We start from the raw sequence: 12327 nt of genomic DNA on the forward strand, positions 1-12327 counted from the left end.
TCAAGTGAAGATAATAATGGTTTAAAACCCCAAGGGCACAGTGTCAACTTGAGGAAGACTTAGGGAGTAACGAATGCACTGACGGCTGTCTACTGATTGGGGTTTTTGAACAAGTCCCTTGGGCACCTCGGAGACACAACACAGAGCAGGCTTAGGGAAGTCCCCCAGGCTGCTGAGTTGGAAGACAGACTAGGAACTCCTAAAGGACTCTAAGAAGTTATGAAAATTATCAGAAGTCAAACAAGCGTGATCAATGCTAACACAAGCATCAAATAAACAATGGGGGGAGGGGGAGAACTTACCGTGTCCCCAATCTTCAGGCCCTCACACTTCCTCTGACCAGCGTAGGATACACCATCCTGGCAGGTGGCAGTGAAGAAGAGGTTAAGATCCTCAGGCTGGTCCCAGACCGACAGCTCCACCTTAGACCGGATGCTCTAAACAGAGAAGAGGAAGCCCAAACTGATTAGGATAGGCTGCCACCAAAATGCTGTCCACACTGGTTCTCTGATGCCCACATGGATTCCTCTCACTCAGGAGTCTCAGGAGTTGGCTTTGCTGCTCCTCTTTCATCCCTTTCCTTCTCTCCACAGCCACACCCCCATCGAACTAAACCTGGCCTGAGGTCTCCCTCTGGGGGCTTGGAGACGTTGATAATGGTCCACCTGCCTTGTGATATTATTAGATAATAATACCTACGGGGTGAGGTCCTGTCTCATTTGCCTCTCCAGTCACCTCTCATCCCACCCCCTGCTTCAGACACGTAGCTCCTCAAATCTTGCCGTGTGCTCCCCAGACTTTGGGCCTTCACACGTGCCTAGAATAATGTTCCTTGGCACAATGGCTCTTCTCTTCCCCTGCCTAGCTCCTTATCGTCCTTCAAAACCAATTCAGGCACTTTCCCTAGGAATCCACCCTATTGTTCTTCATACCCACACCCATCCCGCAGCAGATCAGGTCCATCTGAATGAGGCTGAACTACATTAGGAGAGAATAACATCTTTTGTGTGGATTATGTTCTCAAGACAGTGAATGAAACGAAAATCAAGTCAAAATTTCCCACGAGGATAGAATAAAAGACTGAAGATATGAAGTGTAAGAAAGGATGTGGAGCAACTGGAGCCTTCACGTGAAACTGAAAATTGAAACAACCCTTGAGACAACCGTTAGGCAGCATCTAAAGCTTAGGCCAACCTTAGACCTATCAATTCACCCAAGGATTATATGCAACAGAGATGTGTACTGACCCGAAGACGTGTACAAGAATATTTATAGCACCACTGATTGTAAACCGCTACCCAAATGCCTATCAACAAAATAGGTTTTATTTTATAATTGCGGATTGTTCACATAATACCACATGATCGTGAGAATGAATGAAATGTGACTACATGCCACGACATAGATGAATCTCATAAATATAACACTGCCCAAAAGAAGCCAAACACAAAAGGGACACATACTGTGTGATTCTATTGATACGAAATTCAAAAACAGGAAAAACTAATGATTACCCTTAGGGGACAGTAACAGAAGAGGGCATGACAGTATGACTAGCATACTAGTCATACTGTTTCTTTGGTTTTGTGTTTTTTTTTTTTACCTGGGTGCTGGATACTCAGGGTTTTGTTTTTTTTTAATATTATTAGTTTCATGTGTACAAAACAACATAATGATTAGACATTTACACCCCTCTCAAAGTCTATCCCCACCAAGTCTACTACCCATCTGACATACATAGCTACTACAATACCATTGGCTATATTCCCTGTGCTGTACTTTTATATCCTGTGACTATAATATATATATATTAATTATAGTTGACATTCAATACTATTTTATATTAGTTTCAGGTGTACAGCACAGTAGTCATTTATATAATTTAAGAAGTGATCCCCCTGATAAGTCTAGTACCCATCTGACACCATGTATAGTTTTTACAACATTATTGACTATATTCCCCATATTGTAATTCACATCCCCATGACTATTTTGTGACTACCAGTTTGTATTTCCTAATCCCTTCACCTTTCTCACTCATCCCTCCAACCCCTCTCCCATCTAGCAACCACCAATTTGGTCTCTGTATCTGAATCTATTTGTTGTTTTTCCATTTATTCAGTTCTTTAGATTCCACATATAAGTGAGATCATATGGTGTTTATCTTTCTCTGTCTTATTTCTCTTAGCATAATATCCTCTAGGCTCATCCATGTGGTTGCAAATGGTAAGATTTCATTCTTTTTTATGGCAGAGTCATACTCCATTGTATAAATGTACCACAATTTCTTTATCCAATCATCTCCTAATGGGCATTTTAGTTCCTTCCATATTTTGGCTATTGTGAATAGCGCAGCAGTAAACATAGGGGTGCATATTTTTTTCAAATTAGTGTTTTGGATTTCTTTGGATAAATACTCAGTAGTGGAATTACTGAGTAGTGGAATTAGTTATATGGGTAGTTCTATTTTTAATATTTTGAGGCATCCCCATACTGTTTTCCATAGTGGCTGCACCAATTTGCAATCCCATCAACAGTGCACAAGTGTGCCCTTTTCTCCATAACTTCACCAACACTTGTTTGTTGATATATTGATGATAGCCATTCTGAGAGGTATGAGGTGGTATTCCATTGTGGTTTTCACTGGCATTTCTCTGATGATTAGTGACGCTGAGTATCTTTTCAGATGTCTTTTGGCCATCTGTATGTCCTCTTTGGAGAAATGTCTATTCGTGTCTTCTGTCCATTTTTTTTTTTTTTTTTTTTTTAAACAAAATTCACATTTTATTTAGGTTGAAATAAACTATACAAAATTGATTTTCTTCACCAAAAATAACAGCAATATTTTTCTGTATTACTCCTAGATAAGCCACAAAACACAGTTTTGTAGGTTTTCCAGGTTTTTCTTATAAATCAAGACGAGGCAGTTGTTATAGTCATGGGAAAAGACAGACTGAAACAGACCAGTCGACTGTCCACATCCACGGCCTCTGATCCTGTGGTGACCATGAAAACAGACGTGTTCAACATGTACCAGCTGAAAAGCTTATGAAGATAAAGGCTCAACGAAGGAATGTAAACAGTAACAACCAGACGTGGAACAACAATGGCAGGCTCTTCCATAAACCAAAACCCTGTTTGGCAAGTTCACGTTTCACTGGTAATTCACTTAACTGTCCATTATAGAGTTTTAACTGTATATTAAAAACTGCTATTCAAAGGTTAGTTGTGAACTTCATTGTAACATTTTATAAAATGCATTCCTTCCTCCCACACCTCCTCAAAATTTACTTCTTCAAAGAACGATAATTTAATACCCGTTCTGTCCATTTTTTAATTGGATTGTTTGTTTTTTTGGTGTTGAGCTGTATGAGTTTTTTAAATATATATAAATTTTGGATATTAACCCCTTATCAGATGTATTGTTGGCAAATATCTTCTCCCATTCGATAGACTGCCTTTTTGTTTTGTTGATGGTTTCCTTTGCTGTGAAAAAAGCTTTTAGTTTTATGTAGTCTCACATGTTTATTTTTTCTTTTGTTTCCCTGGCACAAAGAGATACATCATTAAAAATATTACGAAGAGTAATGTCTGAGAATTCACTTTTGATATTTTTTTCCAAGAGTTTTATGGCTTCAGGTCTCACATTTAAGTCTTTAATCCACTTTGAGTTTATTCTTGTATACAGTGTAAGAAGGTGATCCATTTTCATTTTTTATGCACGTATCTGTCCAGTTTGCCCAGCACCATCTATTAAATAGACTGTCTTTACCCCAGTGTAAAAATTCTTGCTTCCTTTGTCATAGATTAAATAACCATATAGGCATGGAATTATGTCTGGGCTCTTTATTCTGTTCCATTAATCTGTGTCTGTTTTTAGGCGAATACCATGCTGTTTTGATTACTATTGCCTTGCAGTATAATTTAATATCAGGTGGTGTGATATCTCCAGCTTTTTTCTTGTTTTTCAGGATTGCCGAGGCTATTTGGGGTCTTTTATGGTTCCATATAAATTTTAGGATTATTTGTTCTAGTTCTGTGAAAAATGCCATTGGTATTTTGACAGGGATTATATTAAATCTATATATTGCTTTGGGCAGTATGGACATTTTAACTATATTGTCTTCCAATCCATGAGTGTAGTGTATGGTTCCATTTATTTGTATCTTCTTTAATTTCTCTCTTTAATGTTGTATAATTTTCTGATTACAGATCTTTTACTTCCTTGGTTAAATTTATTCCTAAGTATTTTTTTAATGCAATTGTAAATGGGGTTGTTTTCTTAATTTGTCTTTCTGATAGTTTGTTATTGGTGCATAAAAATAGAACCAATTTCTGAATATTAATTCATTTATCAGTTCTAATAGTTTTTTGGTGGAATTTTTGGTGTTCTCTATAATTAGTATCACGTCATCTGCAAATAATGACAGTTTTATTTCTTCCGTTCCCATTTGGATGCATTTTATGTTTTTCTTGTCTCATTGCTGTGGCTAGGACTTCCAGTACTGTGTGACTGAAAGTGGACATCCTTGTCTTGTTCCCGATCTTAAGGAGAATGCTTTTAGCATTTTGCCATTGAGTATAATATTAGCTTTGGGTTTGTCATATATGGACTTTATTATGTTGAGATATGTTCCCTCTATTCCCACTTTGCTGAGAGATTTTATCATTAATGGGTGCTAGATTTTGTCAAATGCTTTTTCTGCATCTATTGATATGACCATATGATTTTTATTTTTCATTTTGTTTATATGGTGTACCACATTAATTGATTTGTGGCTATTGAACCAACCTTGCATACCAGAAGTGAATCCCACATGATCATGGTATATGATCTTTTTAATGTATTGATGAATTCGGTTTGCTAATATTTTGTTGAGGATTTTTGCATCTACATTCATTAGGGATACTGGCCTATAGTTTTCATTTTTTGTAATGTTTTTGTCTGGTTTTGGAATCAGGGTAATTGTGGTTTCATTAAATGAGGTTGGGAGTCTTCCCTCTTGAATTTTTTGGAATAGTTTGAGAAGAATATGTGTTAGTTCTTTTTTGAATGTATAGTAAAATTCACCTGTGAAGCCATCTGGTCCATGACTTTTGTTTGTTGGGAGCTTATTGATTACTGATTCAATTTTGTTAGTCATAATTGGTCTGTTCAGATTTTCTGTTTTTTCTTGATTCAGCTTTGGAAGATTATATACTTCAAGGAATTCATCCATTTCTTCCAGATTGTCCAATTTGTTGGTATATAGCTGCTTGTAGTATTTTCTTAAATTGCTTTGTATTTCTGTGGTGTCAGTTGTCAATTCTCTTTCATTTCTGATTTTATTTATTTGGGTCCTCTCTCTTTTTTAATGAGTTTGGTTAAAGGTTTGTCAATTTTGTTTATTTTTTCAAGAAACCTGCTCTTGGTTTCACTGATCTTTTGCAGGGTTTTTTTAGCCTATATTTTGTTTATTTCTACCCTGATCTTTATTTCCTTCTTTGTACTTTGGGATTTCTTTGCTCTTCTTTTTCCAGTTCCCTCAGGTGTGAAGTTACACTGTTTGACATTAGCCTGCATTGCTATGAATTTCCCACTTAGGACTGCTTTTGCTGTGTCCTATAGATTTGGGGTCATTGTATTTTCATTTTCATTTGTCTCAAGGTATCTTCTGACTTCTTCCTTGATCCCACTGTTCACTTATTCATTATTTAGTAGCATGTTATTTAGCTCCATTTGTTTGTGTTTTTCTTTTTTTTTTTCTCGTAAAATATCTAGTTTCATGCCATTGTGGTCAGAGAAGATGCCTAATACAATTTCAATCTTAAATTTATTGAGACTTTGTTTTGTGGCCTAATATGTGGTCTATCTTGGAAAATGTTCCATGTGCATTTGAAAAAAATGCATATTCTACTGCTTTGGGGTGAAATGCTCTAAAAATATTAATTAAATCCATCTGGTCTAGTGTCATTTAAGACCACTGTTTCTGTGTTGATTTTCTATCTGGAAGATCTGTCCATTGGTGTCAGTGGGGTGTTCAAGTTTCCTAATATGATTGAATTACTGTTGATCTCTGCCTTTATATCAGTCAATATTTGTTTTATATATTTAGGTGCTCCTATGTTGGGTGCATAAAGATTTACTAGCGTTATGTCCTCTTGTTGGACTGATCCCTTTATTATTATGCAATGTCCTTCTTTGTCTTTTATTAAAGTCTTCATTTCAAAGTCTATTTTATCCAATATAAGTATTGATACTCCAGTTTTTTTCTTGTTTCCCTTTGCATGAAATATCTTTTTCCATCCCTTTACTTTCAACCTATGTGTCTTTTGATCTGAAGTGGGTCTCTGGTAGACAGCATATGCATGCGTCTTGTTTTCTTATCCATTCAGCTACCCTATGTCTTTTGATTGGAGCATTTAATACATTTACATTTAAAGTGACTGCTGATAGGTACATACTTATTGCCATTTTATAATTCATATTTTTTATCATCATTTGTTTTCTCTTTTCTTTTGCTTAAAGAAGTCCCTTTAACATTTCTTGTAATTCTGGCATGGTGGTAATGAATTTCTTCAGCTTTTTCTTCTCTGGAAAGCTCTTATCTCTCCTTCAATTTTTCAATGATAGCCTTGCTGGGCAGAGTAGTCTTAGTTGTAGGCCCTTGTTTTTCATCACTTTGAATATTTCCTGCCACCCCCTTCTGGCCTGCAAAGTTTTGTTGAGAAATCAGCTGATGGTCTTATGGGAGGTCTCCTGCAAATAACTAGTTGTCTTTATTTTGCTGCTTTTAGGATTCTTTGTCTTTAACCTTTGCCATTCTAATTATAATGTGCCTTGGTGTGAGCCTGTTTGGGTTCATCTTTTCTGGGAATCTCTGTATTTCCTGGGCTTGTATGTCTGTTTCCTTTGCAAAGTTAGGAAAGTTTTCAGTCATTATTTCTTCAACGGGTTCTCAATACCTTGCTTTCTCTCTTCTTCTAGTACCCCTATGATACGAATGTCATTATACTTGATGTTGTCCCAGAGATCTCTTAAATTATCCTCATTTTGGGGGGATTCTTTTTTCTTCTTGTTGTTCTGATTGGGTGCTTTCTACTACCTTGTCTTCTTAATCATTGAGTCGATCCTTTGCTTCATCTAATCTGCTCTTGATTCCTTCTAGCGTAGTCTTCATTTCAGTTATTGTATTCTTTGCTTCTGACTGGTTCTTTTTATTCCTACGTCCTTTTTTATGCTTACTATCTCTTTTTGAAATTCTCACTGAGTTCCTTAAACATTCTTATAACCAGTGTTTTAAACTCTGTCTCTGGTAGGTTAGTTGCCTCCATTTCATGTAGTTCTATTTCTTGAGGTTTCTCCTGTTCTTTTATTTGGGACATGTTTCTGTGTTTCCTGATTCTGGCTGCCTCTCTGTGTTTGCTTCTATGTATTAGGTAGGTCTCCTATGTCTCTCACTCTTTGCTGGGTGTCTTATGTAGTAGGTATCCTGTCTGGTCTAGTTGCACAGTCTCCTTGATCACCTGTTGTGTGTTCTAGGAGTGTCCCTTATGTTCTCCTGTTATAGTTGAGCCTTGATTACTTTTGGCACATCAGTAGGTAGGATTGACTCCCAGGCTGACTGTGAGGACTGGCGACACCCACAATGTATGAGCTGCTGTGTGGGGGCTTCACCCTGGCAGGCTTTTGTGCTTATTAAGACCACCCTTTGCGTGTGCCACTTGTGAGTCTAGCCAGGTAGTGCTCTGGTGTAGTCTAAGTCTGGCCTCTGGGTGTGCTGTTTCTGGTGTCTCTTGGAAGGGGCTCCCATGCGGGCCAATTTAAGCCTTGCCTATCATCGACCTGGAGCTACCTGGTAGGAGCTACAAATATGTATGTGGTTGGTTGCTCCCTGTGCTGGACCTGGAAGCATGTGGGGGTGGCCTCACTGTGAATCGAGGCCAGCTGCCATCAGTATTGGCCTGAGGAAGCTTAGCAAAAGGCCCAAGGCCCCCTAGGCCCATTGCCACTTGCCAGCTACCCATAAGGCTCAGCTGTTGAAAGAGCCTCTTTAGGTGTATGGACCAGGCTAGTTGAGGCAGTGTTGAGAGTGCCTCTGGTGACGCAGCAGGAGTGGGGTGGGGTGGGTTCCAAGGGAGTCATGTGACCTGGTGGTTTTTACAAGGTTAATGCAGATTCAGTGCTTGTGCCCAGTGCCTGGTCTACGACCGCTTCACAAAATACCAAGAACACCGCAGCCATCCATTGTTTGCCTCAGGCCCACAGTTCACCAACAGCCACCCAAGAGAGGCTGCGGTCCAGGTAGTGGCTCACTGCCCACCCCCAGAAGTTCCCCGGGCCACTGCGGGCCGTCTGCTGCTGTAAAAGGCTTCCACAATTTGTGGGGTGGGGCCGGTGCCCGGGAACCGGGAGTGCCTCCGGCAATGTAGTATAGTACCTAGGGTGTCACCAAGGTGGTGCACACGTGTGGATTTTATCAGACCAATGCAGACTCAGATTTGGCCCTTTAGGGGAGGATCAATACAGAATAAATGGCATCCTCCTGCAGGCTACACAGGAAGCAGGCTCCACACAGGGACAATGGCTCATGTCCCTCTAGCCTCACTCCTGAGCCACATAACTCAGTCCTTCCCAGTATGTTTCTGGCATCTCTTGAGTTGCCGCCCCTCCACCAGAGACCAGGTGAGTGTTTCCAAGCAAGTGAGTCTATGTACGGACACTTTAAAAGGGCATCTAGGTTTCCAGCCACCTTCCATCTCACTGAGACAAACAGACAGAGTCCTCACTGATTTTCACTGCCAGATGCTGTGGGAACTCTTCTTCCTGGCATAGGACTTCTGGGCTGGGTCCCCTCCCTCTTTTGGAGGGACCACTGCCACCAAGATGTCCCTCCCAGTGTTCAACCACTATCTGTGGGTTTGTCAGCCCATTTCATGTCTCCGCCCCTTCTACTAATCTCAATGTGGCTTTTTCTTTACATCCTTAGTTACAGAGATTCTGTTCAGCTAATCTGAACTAATTCAGATGATTCTTGAGGTTGATTGTTCTATAATTTAGTTGTAATTTTGGTATAGCATTTATCTAACCCACCATAGACCTTCTCTCCAGCAGGAGAATGTGTATTTAGATTGTGAACAGTTTGTACAATTTTCTAGATGTCTGTTATTTTAAAAACCATCATTGAATATCTCTCAAGTCGATGTACTCTGGAGACTGAGGGCAAATAAAGTAATTAGCTTGTATTTAGGGGCCCTATCTTACAAAAAAAATAAAATTGTACACTAAATACACTCAGTGTAGCGGGATGTATGCACTCCAAGAGACCCACAGATATGTGGAACCCAAGATTAACTGAAGGCCCATCTGACTTTCCTCTTCCTTCTCACTCTCAGGTTCACTCCAGGGAACACGGCATTAAACAGAACTGCAGGCAGAATTGCCTGTTACTCTCATGTGTCTTTTCTTTCTTTTTTCTTTTTTTTGCTGAGCATATACTATTAAACTTGTACACATTAAATATGCAGTTTTCTCAACAAATTAACAGCTGGTTAAAAATGTTCTCTGCAAAAAATAATCTCTTCCTTTGCAACAAATTGCATAAGTGCTTCTACAACTCTAAAAATACTTTCTCTCTTAAATCCATTTCCTCCTAAGGGCCAGCCAGCCTCAACTGGCAAAGGATTTCGAGGGCACCACTCCATGCACATGGCACTCTCCTGCTGGATGTGACTAGTTATTTACAAATCTGTTTTCCCCATTGAATTGTGAATTCCCAGGGCCATATTATATTTCTCTCTAGGACTGAGCACAAGTTTTTGTTGAATGGATGGAAGAAAGGATGGATAGTTTAATAGCAGCTAAAGGGCTCAGGCCTAGTGGAAGAAACTTAAATGAAGTTATTTTTGCAAGTGAGCTAATTTTTTTTAAATTTGTAATTGTGAATAGCTATGAGGATGAGGGAAAACAGTATGTCATAAAAGAGCTTGGTAGATTAGAGCCATGTAAAAAGTTACTTGGGAATATTCACATGAAATATGAGCCTTGTGGTTCCTGAACAGGACGCTGAGAGGAAGCATAAGCACTCCCCACGAAGATCTGCTGAGGCTGCCACCAGGAAGTGTTAACAGAGTCTGGTAGAGGGGGAAAAAGCACTGGGGACTGGGACTCCCATTCTATGAGTCAGTAACTATAATGGATGGGAACTGAATCCTATGTTCTACTGTGGCCATTAGACCCCAAAGTCTTGTGTTCTGATCTGAAGTTTGTATTCTTCTCACTCCCTACACAGTCTCTAAAATCAGAAACTCTAAAGATGTTAGAGGGGTAGGAACCATGGAGATTATTCGGTTCAAACCTCTCGTTTTATGGAAGTGAGAACTGAGGCCAAAGAAAAGGCCTCATCGGGGTCGTCCAACTGCCACAGGCAGGCAGGACCAGAACCAGGACTTCTGATCCCCCTGCAGTGCCTTCTGTAATCACCACACCCGATACTCACTTCTTTCTTTGAAAACTGGCTCTGATTTTGAACACGGTGGATGGTCAGGCTATATTCTGCTTGTAAGGGTCAGTGTCCCCTACTAGACTATGAGCTCCCAGAGGGCAGGACTGAGTTCTGATAGCTGTTTTATTCCCAAGGTCTAGAATGATGCCTGCCACACATGAGGACATTAGTATGTATTTGTTGAGTGAATGAATGAAGGAGTGAATAAATGAATAGGAAACAAGATATAACAGAAGATCAAAGCCATAGGCAATGCAACTCTTTCACATGAAGACTTATGTGTGATTTCTGAAATTCAATTAAGTCCTACCAGATTTGCCCCTTTAGATGAGTCCTTACTCCTCATCCTCAGACAAGGAGACAATGTCAAAAATGTCAGAAGTGTAAAGGTTATTAATAGTCAGGCTAGGTCACATCTGCAATTGCTTTAAGTCAGGCCAGCTGTGGTGTGGGTGGGAACAGACTTTATGGCAACAACAAAAAGAGAAACATGTGCTCAGCTAGAAGAACATATACCATGGCCTCTGATGTCACCCTCCACATGCAACTCTGGTGGTTTCCAGCTCATTCTGTTCTTTCCCACTCTGAAAAGAGTCCACTGATTACTCTGTGAGTTCTACGTCCCCTTTCTCAATGCGAGGTGATGCTGGAGTTCTGTGTGTACAGCCAGGGCCCTCTCTCTGAGCGCTGGACGAGACCCTCTCACCAGCACCAACTATACAGCAAAGCTCCACATGACTGAACGCCCTTGGAGGACTTGGTGATCTCTCACAATGAAGAATTTGGCAAAGCAAGAATAAATCAAAGCCCAGACTTAGAGATTACTCACTATGAAAGTTGCATATGACAGACTCGATTCTACGAGACATTAAATTAAACATACCCTTTCCATTTTGCTCCCTCCTTAGCTTAGCTAAACACCACAGCCATTTCATCTGTTACATATGTTCCAACCAAAATCTTTCCAGACTGTCCCCACAGATGGTTTGCCAGCACTCTCGGGGGGAGGTAAAAGTCAACACCCACACTTAAGTCATGTGTTGCATGACTCATTTGAATTCCACCACAAGCCGCTGAGATGGTAAGGTGACACAGAGGAATGCCAACAGTCCAGTTAGAGCTGTACATGGACCCTGGCCAGGCAGAGGAGCAAGTGAAAGGGTAGCCAGAGCAAACTGGATCCTCTACTGAGGTCCAAAGGTTGCTCACTCACGCACACACCCCACACACACCACACCAGAGGCCGAAATCCAGGAGAAGAATTAGGGGCTGAAGTCCAGCCCTGGGCCTTCCCATTTTCCAGAAATGCTGGCAGCCAGTGAATAGGTACTAATCAGCATCAAGTCCCAACATGGCTTCCACCAGCCAGGCTTTGCACCAAATACCTTGCCATTTCACATTTCTGTATATAGTTCTTTAAAATGCCCAATGAAGGGAGGGGCGGAAGTAGGCAATTACCAAGGGTCCCACATTTTTGGAGTGATGGGCACGTTCAATATCTTGATGGTGATGATGATTTCACAAGTGTGTATATGTGTAAAATGTATCTGATTGTACACTTTAAATCTGTTCGCTTTTGTATGTTAATCGTCTCTCAATAAAGCTGTTTTAAAAATTTTCCACTAAATTTGAACAGTCACTGTTGACAGTATTCCAGAATCGCCCATTTTTAAAAAGTCAAGTTTCAAACTCATTCATAAGTTGTGTATGGCTCATTTCCTAACACGTTCTCTTACAGGAACCCGTTTAACTCACAGTCAAGTTACAGTGCCAGATTCCCACAATTCTGCAAGGGCTCCATCCCAGGCTCCAAATGCAGTTCCCACCTGGAAGAGATCGTTTT

General features: G+C 40.2%; 1 protein-coding gene across 2 annotated transcripts in view; it reads right to left on the minus strand.

Annotated features, from left to right (window-relative positions):
- The window catches only part of ITGB5 (integrin subunit beta 5), a 123920-nt gene that overhangs the window by 43660 nt on the left and 67933 nt on the right, over positions 1 to 12327 (minus strand). For both annotated transcript variants that reach the window (XM_081024733.1, XM_081024734.1), the window contains exon 9: positions 303 to 437. In XM_081024733.1, the coding sequence (XP_080880859.1) occupies positions 303 to 437 (135 nt within the window). The remainder of the gene's footprint in view (positions 1 to 302; positions 438 to 12327) is intronic.

Source organism: Rhinolophus hipposideros (assembly GCF_964194185.1).
Source record: "Rhinolophus hipposideros genome assembly, chromosome: 2".
NCBI lineage: Eukaryota > Metazoa > Chordata > Mammalia > Chiroptera > Rhinolophidae > Rhinolophus > Rhinolophus hipposideros.